This window comes from Onychostoma macrolepis, chromosome 07 (genome assembly GCF_012432095.1).
Source record: "Onychostoma macrolepis isolate SWU-2019 chromosome 07, ASM1243209v1, whole genome shotgun sequence".
Classification (NCBI taxonomy): domain Eukaryota; kingdom Metazoa; phylum Chordata; class Actinopteri; order Cypriniformes; family Cyprinidae; genus Onychostoma; species Onychostoma macrolepis.
Window position 1 is genome coordinate 7,165,047 of NC_081161.1, and position 21,831 is coordinate 7,186,877.

A 21,831-nucleotide genomic window follows, 5' to 3' on the forward strand; every position below is an offset into this window, starting at 1 on the left:
CTACTTTAATTCACCGTATACGGTTATTCACTGTATGTGTAATTATGTTGTATTGTAATATTGTTTTCATTTGTACAATAGGATAACTGCAAATGTTTCAACAATGATTTTGTTTACGGCATGCATTTTGAAGCATTTGATATAAACGTTGGTTAAATTAATAATTAATTTAGAATTTAGTCAGAGCATAGAAAAGAGTGAAATGAAATACATCATAAATTAATCCAGACAAATAATGCTGACTGTGTACATACGTAAAGACATGTATATTTATTTATTATTAATCTTTGAATTTGAATTCAGTATAGTGCAATATAGTAACAGAGGCTTGTATTGTAATATTTATTGTAGATGTCAATTTCTGCTATTAATACTACCAGATATATATGTTTATGTTAAATATTCTCTACATAAATATTTTGTGTTTGGTCAATTTGGTCAGTCTGCAGGAGATATACCCAGTGATGTAGTCTAGTTTTTTGTAGTGAGCATACTGTGATTTTTCCCTCCCTCACCCGTCCCAAAGCGACACCCCATAAACACCACTCACTAATGTGTACAGTATGTATCTACATGTAACTGACAGCATTCTGAAAGACTGCTTATGCGATATCAACATGCCAATTTATTATAAGCAACACAAGACAGCCAATGACATTTGCTGGGGAGACTGGACTGATTTTCTACTGTGCAAATAATCTAACTCAGCCAGTTAAGAGCTACATTTTTCCTTAATATGGTCCCTGGAGCACAGGTTTTATCAGCTGGCAATTTTCAATGCACATTTAAGAGTGCCTGATTTTAAATTCCCTAGCCTGACTTTCAGTCCACAAGACTGGCCGGGAGTTCTCATCTCTCATCATCTGAAACAAGGAGATATAAACATATATATTCAGTTTAACTGCTGTACACAGACACACACATATCTGTGTTATCTCTCCCCTTCTCCTGCATTCATTGATCTGCACACTAATGTTACTGAAGTAGCTAGTTATGTTGCGGGCCGTAGCTGGGGATTGCGGGGCCCCAGTGCAGGTTGTATCTGTGGGCCCTGTTTGAAATAATTTAATATATGTTTGTTCTATATATTTGTGCTATTTACACAATGTTTACATTTTTCAAATTTGTAGGTGTCCAGGTACAGAAACCGAATAATCAAATATAAATTATCATTGTATAAATTAAATATAGATTAATTCTTGTTAAACTACAAAGTAGTTTGGTAAAGAGCTGTGAGTGATTTTTTTTCTGATTTAATTTCTTGGATTAACATTGGACACGACAGCAGCTAGTAAATTAGGCGCGATCACTTTAAGAGACAATACATCCAATATGATACACATCCGATTTTTTTCTCAACTGTTTACATTCACTTAAGTTTACGTTTGCTTTCTATGAGTGCACCGAACACGGCGCGCGAGTACTCATTTGAGTTTTTCCGCGTCCTGTGTTTGAATGCTTATAAACTCTTTTGAATGTTTAAATGGGCACGGCATAAGAACGTGTGCAAATGATAAGCTTTCGTGGTGATGCATTTTTAGGATGGCCTCAGCCAGTCAGTTGAATTGAAAGAGTTGCGCAATTAGCACTGATCATCCACAGAAATACAGCGTGATTTTCAAAAAGTAAGTGCTTCGATTGCAACACAGACGGGGTGAATTTATGAATGAATGTGTGAAAGTTCTGTCACAAAGATGTTGTTATGTATCCTCATGCTTTTTTAAGTGGGTATACGGAAATCTTTGACCTTTGCTAGTGGGTATACGCCGTATACCTGCGTATCACGTAGACTACACCACTGGATATACCCACTCTAACAATTTTAATATATGTGACCCTGGACCACAAAACCAGTCTTAAGTAGCACAGGTATATTTGTAGCAATAGCCAAAAATACATTGTATGGGTCAAAATGATCAATTTTTCTTTAATGCCAAAAAACATTATGATATTAAGTAAAGATCATGTTCCATGAAGATATTTTGTAAATTTCCTACCGTAAATATATTAAAACTTAATTTTTAATTAGTAATATGCATTGCTAAGGACTTCATTTGGACAGCTTTAAAGGCAATTTTCTCAGATATTCAAATAGTTGTATCTCGGCCAAATATTGTCCTATCCTACAAACCATACATCAATAACCTCTGAAGTAACAATTACATAAAAATAATCCCATGATTGATATTCTGCAAATTGGGTGATTTCAGCGTTTTTACGGTCAGTCAGTATGCCCTCTGTCACCACGGTAGGGAATTGCATATGGCTGCTTCTAACAATTCTGGTGGCTTTGCTGCCTGATGGCAGTCTACAACACAGTGTGCAATCCAGTCATTTATATAGATTAGTGCAAGTAACCCATATTTAATGTAGTCTATATCTTAAAGGGTTACTCCACCCCAAAATGAAAATTTTGTCATTAATCACTTATCCCCATGTCGTTCCAAACCTGTAAAAGCTTCATTCGTCTTTGAACACAATTTAAGATATTTTGGATGAAAACCGGGAGGATTGTGACTGTCCCATTGACTGCCAAGTAAATTACACAGTCAAGGCACAGAAAAGTATGAAAGACATCGTTTCATAAAATTCAGATTGAACCACTGATGGCAGATGGACTATTTTGACGATGTCTTTAATACTTTTTTGGGCCTTGACAGTGTTATTTATTTGGCAGTCAATGGGACAGTCATAAGCCTCCCGGTTTTCATCCAAAATAGCATAAATTGTGTTCCGAAGACAAACAAAGCTTTTTTACGGGTTTGGAACAACATGGGGGTAAGTGATTAATGACAAAATTTTAATTTTGGGGTTGAGTAACCCTTTAAATAGTCTATTTTTTACTATAATAGTTGATAATAATTTTTTTCGCAAATGGAGGCATGTCATACAACCTGTCCATGTTGGCATCTGCCTAATTTGGTTGCTTAAAGTGACATTAATGTGCAGCAAAATACAGTGGGTCCTATTGACAAATAATTATTTCGTATTTGTATGCACAAGAGAACTTCTAACAAAAAAATTCTACCTAATTTTAGTGGTAATGAATCTGGAGTGTTTTAAATGAGCGATTGGGTGCCTGAGGTTATTAATTTGCATAAAACACGTCCAAACCATCTCATATAAGGGCTTTCTGCACAGTATTTTTCTTAAGTCTTCTGTTGCTCTCAGTAAACATATGATGCTCCCTAAAGATGTGCAGCAAAATCCTCGAGCAAAGCCAGGAGTCACTGTCATACACAGTAAACACCTTTTATACAGAGCCAGCTGTACATCCACATACCTGTGTTGTGTTGTTATACAGAGAAACCTTGCATCTCAAGGTTACTCTTTTACTGTGTATGATTAAATATATGTCATTTGAAATATCCACGTATAAAAGTTCTTGACATTATTATACGTCCAATCAGAGTTTTTGTAAATTTAGAATACATTTTATTAATAAATAACAAAACGTTAATGGTGAGTCATGATTTGTTTGTGGAAACATTCATATGCAGAATTCACACAAATTTAAACATACACACACTAAGTGAATGAGCTCCATTGTTTTGACACAGTGGACGGCAACAACGAAAGAAGTGGGAAACGTTAAGTCCTCAATTTAAAAAAAAAAAGCCTATTTATTTCGCCACTTTATGCACAAAACAAACTGAAACTCCTTCAAGTACTTGTTCTCCAAGGGCATCAGAAAACATTGTGGCAATAGCTCCTTTAAAGGGCCTGTTTGTTTGCATGACTGGCTGTCATTCAAATGATATACCTCTAGGCCTAGTCTTACTCAATAACAGATGAATGAATCTGATAGCTGCGTGCTGGTGGTGCTCAAGTTTTCCATAAACTATCATTCTGTTTTTCTCCTCAGAAACGTGATGACTAATAGAAGACATCACCGTAATTGAAAGCACACAGATAAACTGACAAGACACGTGTGAAATTACTTCACATGTTGGATTTTGAAAGCAAAGTTTGACTTACTTTCATATAATGCAAAGTAGATTCATGAACATATCTTCAGGCGAAGGCTGTTTTTTGGATATTTTCTTGATGACTTCATTGTTTAGTGCTCATCATGGTCTGGGTGGGTGGTGGATTTTACAGTCCACAGCCATGCTGGCTAAATGTTATCAACACATGGGCCTTCACAGATGATTGACACCAAGGGAAAGCCAACAGTGCGTCTTGCTCTAACTGCCTCTCGCCGAGGGAATAGCTCTTCCATTGTAAATTAACTTTGGGGATCTTTTTGGGACTCCGTTAAGGCCCTTTCATATGAATTTAGCATTCCCCAACATTGCTGATTCCAAACTTTTCTAGTTTTGCTGGTGTGACCCATTCAAGCGTAACCCAACTTGATGATAATTGTGTTTTGTTGATCATGTTTTCTTCATTAAATTTTGATCATTCTTCTAACTACAGCAGTAAAGATTACATTAGATCATGGTGAGCTACAGTAGAGTGCCCTTTTTGTAGGAAAAAACCCAGAAACGAGTTAACATTTTAGCACTTCCTGTTCCATCGTCCTTAAGTCAATTTTTGAATGTTTTTTTTTTGGTAAAACAAGATCTGATGTTTACAAAAGCTCAAGATATTGATATATATATATATATATATATATATATATATATATATATATATTAAAGATTTTAGTTAGCTTGAAAACAGTAGTTGCTAGCAAGTGGCTAAATTGTCCGGGACAATAAATGTCATCATGCTGACCAGGTAAAGTTATTTACTCTCGTCTGCTGTCATTGCCTCATGTGTATAATTGTGCTCTTGCAAACTATTCTGGCTCAAATTTTTGGGGAAAAGACTGGAAGAATTGTCTGAAGCTTAATGGTTGTAATGTTGAAGGTGGTGTAGTTTGATTAGCTTTTTACTTCTGGCGATTGTATTTAGGCTTCAAAATAAAAGTTGTGTTGATTTGTGAAGATTATCATGATGAACAATGTGTAAAATGACTTTTGTTGGTCACAGAGCTTACTTTCCGCAGTGGAAAAATCCTTCTTGGTTTTTGTTGAGGGAACCAAGGTGAGGCTAACTTCAGGGTTGGCCTACAAAAATACGTAATCGCTGCAGCGCTCTGTAAGCCAAGCTTACTAAACCACAGCTATTTAGCAGCTAGCTAGATAGGGTGCTGACATGACGGCACTGAACATATAATGTGATGTTGATTCTTTTTTGGTAACAGGAAGTGGAATGACGTGACCTATCTTTGGGACAGGTGTGTTCTGCACGCCAGTGCCACCTGCATTCGGCCTACATGTAATCCCCATTCTGCATGCTTTTGTCACACTTGCATTGTTCGCATTGTTGATTTGTGAGCAGTCAAACACTTTAGTGTTTAGACAAGAACATCTGCCATGTGTGGCGGCTGCCAACAAGAATCTGAAGTATGTCAGACAGTCGGATTTGCTCTGAAATTCAAGTTAAACTATGACCAGCCAGTATTAGTGCCCGGAATTAACAACGACCGCTTGTGATAAATCTACATAAAACTCTGAAAGAGTAAACAGTTTAATGTGTAATCCTTTAAATAAAATGTTGATCTATTTAATGGAAAAGAATGTTTAATATTTATTTGAGCTCACAATTCTTAACAATCTGCATGGAAAGAGGTCACATTTAAACCATTTATGAAAAACACCCAACAGATTCATAAGTCTCCTGTGGCGGCCAATTAACTGCAATTCCTCCAGAGCCATCCCATTTGTCCCATTCCAAGCATTCTGGAGGGATTCCCTCTTCCGCTGCTTCCCTCTCTAATCCTCCACTCCAGGAGGCATCTATATTTGGAGAGAATTGTGAGAGCCCCAGTCCAGATGTTTTGCCAGGCCGACACCTGCTTTCAATACAAGTCAGCAGGGAACAATAGCCCACATCATGCACGTCCCCAATGCTCTTGCAAACCTCAGTCTCATCAGTTTTTTTTTTTTTTTTCTCTGAGTGGAGAGGCGCTTCAGTGTCTCGTCTCAAAGGCGCCTGTGGCCTCTTTTACTTATACATTACTGCAAATGAGACCACTTGGCAGTGATGGTTAGATGCGACCTGTTAGGTGTATCCAACAAGGATTTGTAGCCGTTTCATCTTACTGTTTATTAAGTGAGATATCCTGTTCAGAACCCCCAGAAGAAAGGCGAGACTTATTGTTTCCCTGTTTTTTTCTCAATGGAAGGCATGTATTACATATAAATTGGCTGAATCACACAGTGTATCAAATTATACAAGCTGACATGCTGAAGGCAAAGCCAGATGATGACGAACTTGAACTGTCCTGGCCTCTACAGTGACATATTTGTCTATCAAGGTCTGAAGAGAAAAGCAATTATTGACACTTAGCATTCCTTTATTGTAACATCTGTTTGTGGCACAAAATTTATTTTCGAGGTTTCATATTTCAATGTTAACCTTTAAATATTTTTAGGATGTACTGAATTTGTTTTGCAAAGATTGAGTAGCAATGGTTTATTAATGACTAAAGCGATGTTTTTTGGAAACGCTGGTCTCTTCTGGGATGTCCTCTCATGAATAGGATTTCCTATTGGCCTCATTCATGAAACACGAGCAGAATGAATTTCTGTGCAAATTGTTCTTAAATTTATTCTTACGTAATTTGTCTCATTCAATTCAGCGCAACAATTTATATAAGAACGTATGAATGATGTACACAGAATTTGATCTTTTTTTAATAAGGGCAAGAAGTTTTTTTTTACCCATTGATGTTTTTTTGATGAATTTTGATTAATAGAATTTAAAATACTGTATTTTTAGTGTAAAAATAACATTTACACTTATGTAGGCCAGCTGCATGCTATATTCTTGATGTAGTCTTCTACACATCCAAAACAAATCAAGCAAATGTTTTATATATTTGTTTTATGACAACGAAACCTTATTTAAAATTTCAACATTTCAACATGGATGAATTTTCATTTCATGCCGACTTGAACGTTACACCCTGACTGGCTTAAGATAGCTTTTAAAGACTATAGTGGATATCATTCATCAGAAGCTTTAGGTTGAATTCGTAGATTAAGACATGTTTATGCAACTTGCATGAGGATTACACAGCATTTCATGGTGCTTGATGACAACTGCTTGTGAGAGCAACAATGTTCTTAAATATCTGCAGAGGAGCTAAATTTATGGCCTCTAGTTTCAAGTCTATATTTGGTCCAGGCTGTAAAATGATTTTGACAAAGTATACCAAAATTATATTTTGGTACGTCAGGGTAAGCCAGATAAAACCCACAGTTTGGTCAGCACATTTGCAAGCATGCTGTCCTGTCTCACGGCATTTATGTGTGCTTGCATTACTGTGGCTGTGACAATCCACAGTACTCAAGGGGCTGATCGAGTTACTTCCACGTGTCAGTGCTGTTTAACCTAAGGTGTTGTTATTAAGGTAGTTAACTAAAAGCATACTGACAGTCGAGGAATGTGTGCCGTTTTTTACTGAACTGCTGCACTGCCATGGCAGCTGTTGACCTTAAAGAAAAAACAGTTTACTCGAATGCCCATTACAGAACCCCTTATGGCAATGCTAAGAATAAATGGCAGGGCTCAATTTATAAAGATGAGTGAGATTGGGCTAGTAAATTGAACAGACACTTGCCCATTATGGAATAGAATGCAATAGAAAACATTTATTTAAATATTCTGTCTTATTGTCACATTGCTCATGCCACGTGCAGTGTCCAAAGTGGGCGACTAGTTTGTACCGTTTTCTGTGACAGTCTGCAAAGCCAACTTTCTATGCATGTCAATTATCCTTTACAGATTGTTGTAATTGCATGTTCTATCAAAATCTAAATGTTATAAACTATAGAGTTTTCTTCTAACACAATTTAAAACCCAATATTGCTGACATATCTGCCTTTTTGCCTCGTGTTCTGTAAAAATGTTGTCTTTTTGAGGATTTTTATACTTTCGGATGCACCAGCGTATGAAATTTAGCTTTTGCGTTCTTACATACTTTCATAACATACTTTATAGGTCTTATTGTTCATGCAGAATTTAGGATATATAGTCACGCAGTCAGAAAAAGTAATACAACTTTTCTAGATTTATTTCAAATAACAGCAAAACCCAAAACAAAATATAATCAAAAACAGTAAACAAACCAGAAACATTAGTGGCACCACAAAGTATTGTACATACAGTAACATCATTTTAGGTTCAGTAACAGACATCTGATATTTTTTCGTGTTTCTTAAAACTTTACAGATACCCTACCAAAACAAATGGATAAAACCTTAGTGCCTCAAAAAGCCATCAACATCACATATAACCTCACAGAGAATGGAGAAATATAGTGTTCTTCCCTTCATTTCAAACAAAACGGCTTACTGATAACCATCTCAGGCAGGAAGTGCTTTGCATGGTCCGTAAATTGTCTGTAATTAAGTATAAATATGAGTGTTTATTTCAAGTTAGACTAAAAGGTTAGAAAAACATATTTAACAGCATATTCAGCAGAATATAAAAAGCTGGAATTGTAATATATGTACATAAGACTCTCCATTTAACAAAAACACACAGGTGACACTTTTAATCATTAAAAATAATTTACAGAACAACAACTTTGTTACGCATGAGTATAACATTCATACTGAAAAAAAAACAAAAGTTTTTGTAAATATATATAAAAAATACTTTGCACACTAGAGCATAAAGTTGTCTGCTCCAAGCTTTTATGTGTCGTTAAAACATAATGCCTTTAGCCTAGTTGTTCTAGTCATTAAAAATCTGTTTTGTACGGAGTGCATATCAATAAGTGCAAATTATTTGCCTTTTACACATTGTGCATCTTTCTAAACATTTGTCAGATTTTGGTGCTTGTTTTGCATTTTAACAGCAGCAACAGTATTTTTGTTTTGCAGAACACACCTCTTGTCACTACTATTTTGACCCCGAGTTTAAGATTAGTGCTATTGCTTTGTCTTAGTTGCATGTAGCAGTTTGTTCAGAAAATGTCAGAGTAGTGCACTGCATCATTTTCACCAATCACCTGAACAGAAGCTCAGGATCAGGTTTTTGAGCACAGGTAGTGGGACGCAGTAAACGCAGCTCCACAAACTAGTGAACGGGGCAGTGTATTTGTACGTCACTGCTCAGGTGCAGTTTCTCAGGAGTCTTTTGGATTTTCAACAGGCACTGAAGGCTTTACTATGGTCCTACTAATTGCACAGTGAGTCTCCCTGCAGTGAGAGGTGGTGCTGATGAGTCATGTAGAAGAAAAAGGCTTCATGCATCTGAGATGCAGCTCTGGATCTTATCAATCCATAGCTGGGCACTCTGAGCATCTGCTGCACAGAAGTTGTACACCCGTTTAGTGGTCTTCAGCTGCAGGGGAAAAGAAAAAGAGAGAAAGAGATTTTAATGTACTTCTACTAAGCAAGGATGCATTTATTTCATCAAAAGTGACAGCAAAGACTTGTTACAATTTTACAAAAATGTTATTCTTTTTAAATTTCTATTCATGCTGGTGGATGCTGATTGGTCATAGCAACAGCACGTTCACCATGTCACTGTGGCTGGACCCAACTATTAACCTTATTTTACACGGCAGGCACCAGCTCTTCTAGCATAAGGTTGGCACCTACTATATGTGACCCTGGACCACAAAACCAGTCTTAAGCAGCACGGGTATATTTGTAGCAATAGCCAAAAATACATTGTATGGGTCAACATTATAAATTTTTCTTATATGCCAAAAATCATTAGGATATTAAGTAAAGATCATGTTCCATGAAGATATTTTGTAAATTTCCTACCGTAAACTTAATTTTTGATTAGTAATATGCATTAAAGACTTCGTTTGGACAGCTTTAAAGGCAATTTTCTCAATATTTAGATTTTTTTTTGCACCCTCAGATTCCAAATTTTCAAATAGTTGTATCTCAGCCAAATATTGTCCGATCCTAAACCATACATCAATGGAAAGCTTATTTATTCAGCTTTCAGATTATGTATAAATCTCAATTTCGATAAATTGGCCCTCGTGACTGGTTTTGTGGTCCATGGTCACATATTTACTTAAAAAAATATTAAGGATAGTTTTTTTTTTGTCAGAATATTACAGGTACAGCAGCCATGTGCTCTATTGTTAGTACAGTCACGGCTGAGGGAGTACAGCAAATTCCCTTTCGAGGGAAGTCTGTTTCCTCAGTGGCCACGTTTGCAACGCCTCCAGGCAGCTATTTGAGGCATCCAAGGCCATATCCTATCTTCTTGAAAGGGAAAATCCTTAAATCTCAAAAACTGCCATGAACACATTTCAAACCAGCAACAAAATCTGACATGGACTGCCCCATTAATGTTGTCTCTCGTGCTCGCATTAACAAAAGCTTATAATTCAGGCTGGACCAAGTCAATGCACACATGCAGTCTTAAACAATAGTCTGGAAACAGCATCGCAACCGGAGCAGCTGCAGTGACACAATGACTTAACCGACTGGCTCTTTTCTTTATAAGGAGGGATTTATTCCACCATATTTTTCATTGCTCTTTCTCCCTCAGACGTCAGGCCCACGAACCGCTGGCTGAACATCAGATGCACAAAATGGTAAAGTATTGAGGAGTTTTGAAGTCGTTATCATCTGACTGGTTGAATTCTACAGGATTTTCAGGAAATGCATTCTTTCATGTGTCACATCCTTTAATGGTCCACCTGGACGCCAAACTCCCTCATGGAAGAAAAAAGCCATTTTGTTTACATATCAGTATCAACTAAATGCTGGATTTTTAGAATCAGTTCACAGCATAGAGTCTGCACAACGTTCTTGAATGATTTGTTGGGTGCATGGTGGTATTATTGTAAGGACATCGACTTAACATTTTTACGCCCCAAATGTGATGCTGAACAAAGCGAACTATGATTGGTTGCATTATATGTTTGTCAGATGGCCTCTTGAGTGGTTCTTGGCCAGCCAAAGTCAAGACCATCAATCTGAAGGTCTGGCAACTGAAGACTAGGCATATCTAAAGGTCTTTGGTAAAGCACAGCCTCACGCACTGCACTGCTTCATTAACTGGTGAAATACTTACATCAAAGAAAGCCTTTTCACTGATGTGTTTGGGGGCTCCTATAGTTGGTGTGGCAATCAGGACGGATTCTACTTCGGCCAGGTCAATATAGCCACGACAGTTCGTGTCCTCATCCGTCTCATAATACCTCAGCTATAGGGGTGAGTCAAAAAGCATGACAAATAAATGAATAAATTAAGGTAAAGATCAAAATACAAAAATGTAATAAATGACTCACCTGATGTTTTGTTACGTCCAGAACAAACCACCTAGCTTTCCAAGCTTTAAGTAATGCCCCTCGCTTGTACAGGATTCCCTCAAATGATCTGTATAAACAAAGAAATGATGACTTGCTGACTTTGTCTATAAAGTTAGATTAAGTGGTATCAAAAGTGTCGTCTGTCATTGTTACCTATTGTCTTCATTCTTTGGGGTAAACTGATTGTATAGCGTGGCTGCCCTGCGATTAACCCCATTGACTGCAGTGGGGTTGCTGTCCTCTCCGAGGCCGCTGTCAGGTAGGTGCAACATGGAGTGTCGCTGATAGGCCTGCAGGTTGGAGGTGGGGACCAAACCAGAGATGGACACTGACTGTTTCCGCAGCTATGAGATTAAAAGGCAAGAGATGAGGTCAGTATATCTGGAGAAGACACTTTGCTACTTTCTCACAAAAAGTTCACAAACAAGGATGCTTCTTTGGTGCTTTCTAAGGCCTTTTTACCATTGCATCCCCAAGCCGTGCATAAGCAGCTTTGTTTCTACTTGCCTAAAGCTGTGGCTCTTGATGGTGATGTGATATTGGGGTTTCCATTAAGAACCCCCATCAATAATAAGAGTTGGTCCAAATGAATCATTACAGATTTGTTCTAAAAATGTGATTTTAGCGGGACATTCAAATTGTAATTTACACAGAGAAGAATCCAAACGCCAAAAGCAGCTAAAACTACTTAAATCATCTGGATTTAAGGGCCAGTGTCAATGCTAAAATGTTAATATGGGCTTGAAATAAATACACGTCGCATACATGTATGATGTCAAACATGCTTAAAACTGTGTACACAGTGTGCACATTTAATATACAATTTGGAAAACAAAACAGGTGAGTAAGACATGCCAGTCAACGGAACTAAAATAGCTGGACAGAAGAAGCAGCACTCACATTGCCCTCCTGTTTGAGGTCCTCTTGGATGCTGTCTCGCACCTTCTCCAGCGTGGCATGCCAGGGCTCAGAATGCTGCCCCAGTTCTCCCTCCAGCCTCTCAATGTCCTGCAACCACACAAATCCATTTTAAGGCTTCCCTTTACTGGTGCCTTTGATCACCCAGGAAATCTTTGGGTTCTGCTTTGATATTTTTGTCCTACCAAGCAAGCAGCACTATGTTTTTTGATGGTTGCTTGCTTTATAGTAGTTAATACAATTCCTGCTATTCACAGATAACATCAAAAATGGATGAGGAGATACAGATTGTGCTTTGAGAAGTTCAGAAACACTGAATATTGGACAAAGAAAATCATGAAAAAGCATGGCGTAAAAAATAGAATTTTTTCAGCTGCGTGGTGCAAGCAGAGAAAACTACTACTCACTCTTCTGACAGACACATCCCTTCGCTCCTCTGATCGGCTGCAGTTTTACTGCATCATGTGACATTTTCACTTTGATTGCGGGAGGATAAGGACTTGGTGAGAAACTATTAAAGGACAAAGACAAATGGACTCACAGCCAAGAGTTTGGTGATGGCATCAGGCTGAGCACGGCTGACACTGCTGTAACATGGCCAGACAATCCTCCTCTTGGTGGTGGCGATGGTGTCTGACTCTTCTGTGCTCTGTGAGCGCACCGCGAGCATACACCAGTCATAAGAGGGGCCTGTGGACAGCGTCTCCCCAGTATAGAACTCCCATGTCATCAGATTGGGGATCGAAATCAGCGGTTTCAACACCGCCTAAAGGGAAAACAAAGGAATCATTATTTGTTGGATTTTTCAGTTCTGACTTTACATAAAGGCACTTTAAGCAATATTAGTCACTGTAGAATTTCTGCCAGAATTAGCCACTGCCCTCTCTCTTTCCAAAATCTTACCCTATGAAGGTATTGTTCTACCATTACGCATGTTTACATGCACTCATTTTTGTCAATTGGAATGAATCCGATCCGATTTCAAATTTAGCGTATGCGCAGTGCTCAGGCACCATGTTCAGAACCAGAGAAATCCACCATGATAATGTCACCGGCGCTAAAAAAAAAAACTGACATATTGTCAGAAGAGCTTGTTTAGTAAATATTCAGTCTCCTTTACTGAACAGTTCGGAAGATGAAAATATACATATGCACGTTTGTAAGACTGAAAACATATGCAAAACATAAAACATATGGAATTAAGTATTTACATGCTTATTTACTTTTTTTTCTGTTGATTGGATTATTTCAGCTCTAACACACTTACAGAACTTTTAACTTAACAGAAACTTTCCCAACCTTAAAATCTCACAGTCTCAAGATTACAAAGTGTGACCCTCTCTCCAGTGTTTGGTTGTAAGAAAGGAATGGGGAAGAAAGAAGAAACAGCCCACAGGGCCCTTTGCTCTCACTAAACTTCATAAAACATGTTTTTGTTGGGCTATGGTTGACTAGCGCTGAACCGATTTACTCATTTTGAAACCGTGTCAGAGGATGACTGCCAGTGAGAAGATACCTATGTTAAAAACAATTTTCACTCACAGCCTGGATTTGAGAATAGGGCACTTTCCCATTCAAGCTGTCACCACCTGATTCACATGCAACAAGACTGCTTTATAAGGTCAAAGAGGCTGTTTTGCAATTGTGGGGAAGTATTCTTTACTGTGAATGTGATCTGGCAAAAGACGTCAGCATGTTTGGAACTGGTAGTCAACATAACCTCTAAGCAGAGTGCTCTAGGGTAAAGGCCATTAGAGCCGTCTTGTACCTCTGCACACACCCAGATAAGACTCTTTACCTCTGTCTCTGAGGGACTGTACAGGTAGTTGAAGAAGAGAGGGCTCTTGCGGTGCATTCGGTTGATACATTCCCAGATACAGATTCCTCTCTTGGACTGCTTTTCTCCTTTGTCCTCAAACAATGTGCCTTTAGAGAGGAGACACAAAGAAGAACTTGTGAATTACACATTACTCAGAGTAATGTGATAAGGTGTGAAACAAAATATCAGAAGCCAAGTCTGATAAGACTAGCAGCACTTAAAAGAAGTGCTTCCAAAGGTCATCAGGGCTGCTACAGGTAGGTAAAACCTATCTGAGCAAGACTGCACGTGTCTGTTGTAATACTATAAAGGCATTCAAAGCCATGTTTATTTGAAGAACACAGCTGAAAAACATTTGCACAATAATGTAATTATGGCAATACAAAAAGACAGACACTGTATTGTGGAGAAATGTGTGTTTCTTCTTAAAGGATGACATGAGGAGTTGTGCATACACACCGTGCTCCAGGCGCTCGTAGTCCGAATCCAGAAGGAAGTTTTTGAAGCGATTGGAGACGTAGTGGTATGCCAGAAACTTCAGATAGTATTGATTAAACTCAAACTCAAGGGGGTACTGGTTATGAACCTGGAATAAGAAAATCAATGCGTCACAATGGAGAAGCTTTTTGGCCTCATTTCACAGCCACAGCAATTCAAAAATATGAGTAGAACACCACTGAGACCAGTTCAAGAAAATGATTAGTAAACGCCCAGGAAATGATTAGTTGAAAAAAACAGCAGCAGGAGGGACATAATGTGGTAATGTACAGCCAACAGGATCTAGACAGAAGAGCTTGCAAAGTTCTCACACTCGAGGCCACCTGGACTTCCTGGCAAAAACAACAGCTGCCTCTAAGATGAGACACTTCTATTTTCAGATGCTTTCACTATATTTCTGCAGTCTGTGACATTGCACGACCTCCACTGGGTCATTCAAATGCTCTACGCCTTGATTTCATCACATATGCCTAAAAACAATACATGTCTGTAAACGCATGGGAGTGGTGCGCGTTGTCTCTGGAGGGAGAGAAACTCTTCCTGCCCTTTACTTAATGTAGCACAGACTGAACAGAAACCCCAAAATTGCAGTTTTCCACCAGTTGTGCTAAACGTGCCGATTTTGGGAGGTGATGGCGAAACACTCCAGCCAGGACAATGCTGGCTGCAGGTTAAACACCATCTGTGTACGATCATTTCAAAGGGGGCTGGGGTAGGTAGATGTGCCGAAGGAGCAGCTCTGTCTAAATTACTTGCCCACCATGGGGATTGCAAAAGGAAAGCTAGAGCATGCATTCTGACAGCTGAGTCTTTCTTGTCCTCCTCCTTCTGGCTGGACGCTGCAGGAATGCTGTGAGCTCATGGACAAAGCACGGTGGGAACAAGAGAGGGGTGGTGTGAGAGACAGAGATCGGGAGTTATGAAGTGATTCTGGGCAGTGTGTGAAAAAGAGAGATGGAGCAATTGGTTATTTGTTATTTAGCAGACACTTATCCAAAATGAACATGGACAGTCCCATTTGGTGCAGCCTGGGGTTAAGGTGTCTTGCTCAAATGCAAAATGGTCATGGGGTTCATGAGTCATTCCATCTGTGGTTTGAACCTACAGCCTTTGGGTTTCCAGCCCAGATCTTTAACCACTACAATTCCACCAATCCAGATAATGGAAAACATCAGAAGATTGCTGGTTCGAGAAGCAAGATCATTATCTCCTTGAGCAAGGCAAGTAACCCCAGGTTACTTTGGATAAAGGTGTCTGCAACACAACTGCTTATAAAGTCAACTTGCCTGATGGACACAGTCAAGAAACTGGAGGAAGATGGGAGTGAAGCCACTGCCCTGGCTGCTGGGGGTCAGGTTGCCACGTTGGCTGAATTTGTGGCCAAAAGACAACCACTCTTTCTCCAAAAGCACCTGAAAGCCCTCTAAGGTCCTGTAGAATGGATCACTGAGCACCTGCACAAGGGAAACCACCTACAGAAACAGCAGAGAAGAAGAGAGAAATATAATGAGTTACAAACAGGGGCATACTTGAGAAGTACCCAGTGTAAGTAAATTCTGGCCCTATTGTATTTAACACTTGCTGACTGCATGTATCAGTGACTGTCACAACTCACACATCCCAACAGCTTTTACCTGACAAAAACATTTACCATCAGAACTCTGCCTAAGAGTTTTCTTTTTCTTCCCGAACTCCATGTGGCAACCTCTTAACTGCAATATTCTGTGCATTAAGCTTCCAAAATGAAAATGAGAAAAAAAACTTTTTTTGTCTTCAAATTTTTGTGGTAGGTGTCCTTTCATAAAGACTAACTCATCTACACTATTTGTCACAATTATTTAAGGTCTGCATGAAAATAGGAATTGACCCTATTTACTTACTACATTAATAATCTTATGGTTAACAATTAATAAAAAAAAAAAAAAAAAAATTTTTCACACTCATTAGCCGACATCTAAAAAAAATTAGCTTTCACTCTGTAATGGCATTAATTCTCTGAAGACGACAGTTTGGGCAGAACATCCTTAAAGGGAGAATTCACTCAAAAATGAAAATTCTGTCATGAATTACTCACCCTCATGTCGATCCAAACCTGTAAAACGCTTGTTCATCTTCGGAACACAAATTAATATATTTTTGATGAAATCCGAGCGCTAGTTGAATTAAGTTGTTATTTTTATTTTTTTGCAGACAAAATGTTTTCTCATAGCTTCATTAAATTCATGAACAACTGATGTCACATGGACTACTTTAACAATGTCCTTACAACCTTTCTGGTCCTTGATCGTGGTAGTACCCTTGGTGTCTGCAGGGTCAGAAAGCTCTCAGATTTCATCAAAAATATCTAATTTGTGTTCCGAAGATGAACGAAAGTCTTACGGGTTTGGAACGACATGAGGGTGAGTAATTAATGACAGAATTTTCAGTCTTTGGTAAACTATCACTTTAACAACTCCCCACCAAACATCAGTCTTCTGAAAGCTACATATGTTGAGGAGGTTCCTTAAAATCAAGCCCCGTCTATTATTCGATTTCCGTTTTACTCTGAAATACATCAAAATGCTGAAGTAAAAATCTGTTGCAACTTTCAGTTTATGTGGAAATTTTTTCATTTATAATCAAAAATGCATTGTGAATACCACTTCAAAAATCTGTCTGCCAGATAATAAAATGTAAATGATACATGTAAAGCTTTGCTATAACCAAAGGCAGAATTTCTACAGAGCCTGTTTCCATGAGTTATAGAAATATAATTATTGTAAGCATTATTGGAGCAATTTCACAAAGCAATATGCAATATCACAACACCTTCCAAGACTGAAAGCATGGCCATGTGACAACAATGTGATTCCGTTCTCTCCTACAAAGCCAGACATATGGAGCCTATTTAGATGAGTACATCAGATCAGGCCTACAGAGAGAATGGCAAAATGGTCAAGAAGCAGGGAAATGAACAGGAATAGACTTGTTCAGACACGTGCATGATTCTGACCACAGCTACATTTAACAACCCCAGTTGACACTCAAGAGAACACAATTCTGTTTCTAATGACAGTTAACTGATCAAGTGGGCATGGAAAATCTTAGCTGTGACCGCAAAAATGTCTCTGCTGCAACAGCATAACAAAATTAAAGTTTCAATTCAAAATAGACATTAAAAAAAAAACTTTAATGTGCAAAGATGACTGCTAGGCATTTGAAGGTTGACATTCCCATTACTGTTTTTATTGACTGACACATGAACTTTTTGGTACAACCAATGGCCGAAGTTTGAGGTGGAACTACCTGTTATAAGCTGTTTTTAAGGAAACTGGATATCATTATTTTTTGAACAATGAAATGTGATTGAAGGTGCATTGGGAATCCTGTTTTAAAATTGTATTGGCAAATTCCATTTATTGCCTTAAAGTGATTAATATTTGAATCTGATAATAGGCAAAGTCAAGGGTCTAAAACAAGCATCTGATAAGCAGAAGGAATAGTACTGTTAAATTGTCACATGCTATAGCACACGTGTGTGAGACGATGCTCACCTGAGTGGTAATGTCCCAGCCATCCTCAAGACTAACTAGTACAGATGATCCGCTGTCCAGCAACTCCACCACAACCAGAGCCAGCTGCAGAAGCTTGTGTAGCTGTTGAACCCACAGATACAGAGTACAAAACAACACATTCTTTGTTTAGCAATTCCTGTGCATTTATTGTAACACTGCTGCGCACACTGCTGACTAAGAGCTCTCGGAGTGTTTTGGCAGAGATCCTTGCAGATAATATTGTTTTAGTGTCTGAGATGCAGTGGACCATAAGGCCAAAGGGTTTTGTGTGTGCATGGGTTTTAGAGTGGTAAGCAACTTTGTTTTGCTTTAATTGTGTCATGCAATTTTCCCATCTTTGTGTTGTATAGTTTCCCATGGGTAACTAGTTTTAAGGAAACACTTTTCAACAGGGTCAGAGTCACACAGGCCAACCTGTTTCTGGTTTTCTTAAGATATAGGCCACTGTGAGTCACAATGAGGGGAAGGTGCAGGAGTTTTAATATAGAACAGGGTTCTGCTAAGGGAATGTGTGTTCAGAGGTCATGCTAACCTGTAGCATCCATTCGCTCTCCTCCAGAGCCTTAAGGAACGAGTCCTCTGTGTCTGAGGACATGGAACTGGGTGCACACGCTCTCAGAAGCTTCTTGAATGAGCCCTTCACCTGTCTTGTGTCTGTAAATTCTACCGGCACCAGTTCACAGTTCAGTGCCGAGTCCAGTCTTAAGCCCTGTCATGGAAAAGAATTTGGTACAAACGTTTAATTTTGTTTTGTTTCATTTCTGGAAACAACAGAGCACAGAAACAAACATTTGGATTATGCCTCTGGGTAGAACGTTGTGTGGAAGTTTGGCTTGCTTCCAGACCAGAGTCAATTTGTATTTCAATAAGCTTTTATTATATTCCATCCAAGACTATAAATTTGAGCAGACCAAGTATATTACTAATGTGGATGAAATTAAATTTCCACTTCACAGGCAACAACAAAAATTCAAAACAGACAGTTAACGTACCGAGTAGGACCAGCCAAATAACTTAAGAGTTTACTTAACTGTCAACCACAGGGCTGATTTATTCCAACTATTAATTTTCCTTCTTTTTTTTTTTTTTTACATTGAATGTTAAAGCAGCACATTATCAAATAGGTAAAAAGCAGCACAAAGTTCCAAATGTAATAGAATTTCAGCCAAAACAGACAAATTGTGTCAATAAATCAGAGCTTTTATAAATGGCTATTAAGAGGTCCTTATCTAGTCATGGATGTATTATGCACTGGGGAGAACACTGTCCAAGTATTTCAGGGTGATATGACCTGGTACACTTCAACACAAAAAAAAAAAAAAAAAAAAAGGCTATTTAGAAATGAACACTTCTTTTGGCCTCCTTTCCCATAAAAGTTTCATCACACAAGGTCAACATCAAATCCTTAGCTTTTTCTCTCAAAGAACACATAGTAAGTGTAACATCTTTACCCTGAGGTGAGACTTTTCGCCAAAGATGTAGAGAGCGGCTTGATGCTTGAGGAGTTGGGCCTGGAGGTTCTCAATGCCTGTAGGGGGCGCCAGATCCTTGCCAGCCAACCGCGCGCCCACGTCGGCAGCAGCGGGATGCTGGATGAATCTGCTGCTAGAGCGCAGACTAGCCCACACACCTTTCAGAGAGAGGAGATACAGCAGATGTGTGTGAACAGGTTAGGCAGGATTACAAAAATAGCTTTGTAAAAACAAACCATCGTAACTAATATCAAGGATGGACAAACTCAGCAATGCTAAATGTGCTAAAAGGTACTATACACTAAATGTGCTTAGAGTACTATACACTTATTGGTAGCTTAAAATCATAATCAAATTAGCCACATAAACATGTAAGGGTAGGGGACGTGAAGAGCTTTAAATGATGGCTGTTTTATATATATATATATATATATATATATATATATATATATATATATATATATATATATATATATATATTCCATTTGAATACATTTTAAAATGAAATTTATTCCTGTGATCAAAGCTGAATCTTCAGCATCATTACTCCAGCTGTCACATGATCCTTCAGAAATCATTCTAATATCATATTAGTGCTCAAATATTAATAATAGTTAATGACGGTTCTTACAATTATCAATGATAAATATAGTTTTGCTACTTCATATTTTTGTAGAAACTGATTAGAGCCTTGCACAGGCCTCAAATATAGGCCCTGGCCCGAGCCCGTCTTTTTTTCCCCCTTCTCCCACAACAGCTCATACTACAGTTTCAGCTATTACAATAGTTCAGTTTTGTATGTAATTGCAAAGTGATTCTATTTTGTTTCATTTTTTTATTAAGTTCATTTAGAAAAACGTTTGAAGCATTTTTTGTTCGTTATAAGTTTTTGTTTTTAAAGGGGTCATATGATGCGATTTCAAGGTGTCCTTTCTCTTTGGAGTGTTACAAGCTGTTTGTGCATAGATAAGATCTCTGAAGTTGCAAAGACTAAAGTCTCAAAACCAAAGAGATATTCTTTATGAAAGTTAAGACTCGACCACGCCCCCCTAAAACAGCTCATTCAAACACGCCCCCCACATGTCCACGTCACAGTGTGGGGAGATTTGCAAAACACCGCCCAAATGTGTACGCAATGAAAGAGGGCGGGACTTTTATTCTCACTGTAGTATTGTTGCTGCTGCAGGCGCCATGTCCTGGAGATGCTGTGATTCATTGTGAAAGCGAAGCTACTTTGTTTGGGCTTCCAAAAGAGGACACAACTAGAAATCAGTGGTTAAGTTGTATTTACAACACTGTTGCAGAAAAGTTCAACCCAAATATTCGAGTGTGTGCAGCGCATTTTACGAATGACTATTTCCTGAACCTGGGAGTAGCCTGCCAGCTAAGCTCAAAGACTGTTTCTATAAAGTGGGGCAATTCCAACTAAGTATGTTTTCATATTTAAAGAATTTGCTACTGACGATTCAAATGCGAGTTTTGAGCAGTGTAGAGTAGTGCTTGTTGTTTCTCCGATCACAAATGCAGACATGGTAATATTAAAAAAAAAACAGTATAAGTCATTATAATCAGTAATTATGTCCCCATGCCTCGTTTGTAATGGGTTTTATTGTTTTTGTCTCGTCGTGCTGGGACACGGCATCACAAGGGGCGTAACATTTCCGTCTCGCGATTGAAGTATTCGGCCAATCACAACGCACTGGATAGCTGGCCAATCAGAGCACGCCTTGCTTCTCAGAACGATGAACTTTGTAAAAATCGGCACGTTTCAGAAAGGCGGGGCATAGAGGAGCAACAATAATGTACAGTATGTGGAAAATAATGTGTTTTTTTTTACTTTAAACCGCATAAACACATTGCATTACACCAAATACACAAAATAATGTTATTTTTAGCAATGTCATATGACCCCTTTAAAGTAACAACCAAGTGGCCAGTGGCAGACAGTGATATGTTTGATCAATTTAGCCTTCTCAATTCATCACGACTTGCCTAAAATAAAATCTATAGATATAAAACAGTTCAAGCATATAACAATGTTTAAACATTAAAGCTTGATAAATGTGCTCTGTATCCAATAGTTTGTGCTGAGAGAGCAAACTAAAGCGCGCTTTGCAGGACATGGAGGCGCCAGCACAATTACTTGCATTTTTTTCAGTGGATACGCCATCATTTTTGCTCATAAAGGTAAGAGTAACACATCATTCGGAACTGTAAAGGGTCTACTTTTATTTGTGTGCACTCACAATATCAACAAAATGTTGTGCTTTTATAAAGTAAAGA

The 21,831-nt window shown here is 38.3% G+C and overlaps 1 protein-coding gene and 1 long non-coding RNA gene across 5 annotated transcripts in view; one reads left to right on the top strand and one right to left on the bottom strand.

Annotated features, from left to right (window-relative positions):
* The window catches only part of LOC131544719 (uncharacterized), a 75,495-nt gene that overhangs the window by 6,543 nt on the left and 47,121 nt on the right, over positions 1-21,831 (top strand). The window lies entirely within an intron of this gene.
* Positions 8,051-21,831, bottom strand: part of sbf2 (SET binding factor 2) — a 133,805-nt gene continuing 120,024 nt past the window's right edge. For all 4 annotated transcript variants that reach the window (XM_058783123.1, XM_058783122.1, XM_058783120.1 and 1 more), the window contains 12 exons: positions 19,528-19,706; positions 18,609-18,785; positions 18,056-18,157; positions 15,809-15,994; positions 14,484-14,610; positions 14,004-14,131; positions 12,747-12,971; positions 12,188-12,295; positions 11,441-11,631; positions 11,267-11,354; positions 11,050-11,181; positions 8,051-9,345 (listed from right to left, as the gene is read on the bottom strand). In XM_058783123.1, coding sequence (XP_058639106.1) covers positions 9,247-9,345; positions 11,050-11,181; positions 11,267-11,354; positions 11,441-11,631; positions 12,188-12,295; positions 12,747-12,971; positions 14,004-14,131; positions 14,484-14,610; positions 15,809-15,994; positions 18,056-18,157; positions 18,609-18,785; positions 19,528-19,706 — 1,742 coding nt within the window. In that variant the 3' untranslated portion in view covers positions 8,051-9,246. The remainder of the gene's footprint in view (positions 9,346-11,049; positions 11,182-11,266; positions 11,355-11,440; positions 11,632-12,187; positions 12,296-12,746; positions 12,972-14,003; positions 14,132-14,483; positions 14,611-15,808; positions 15,995-18,055; positions 18,158-18,608; positions 18,786-19,527; positions 19,707-21,831) is intronic.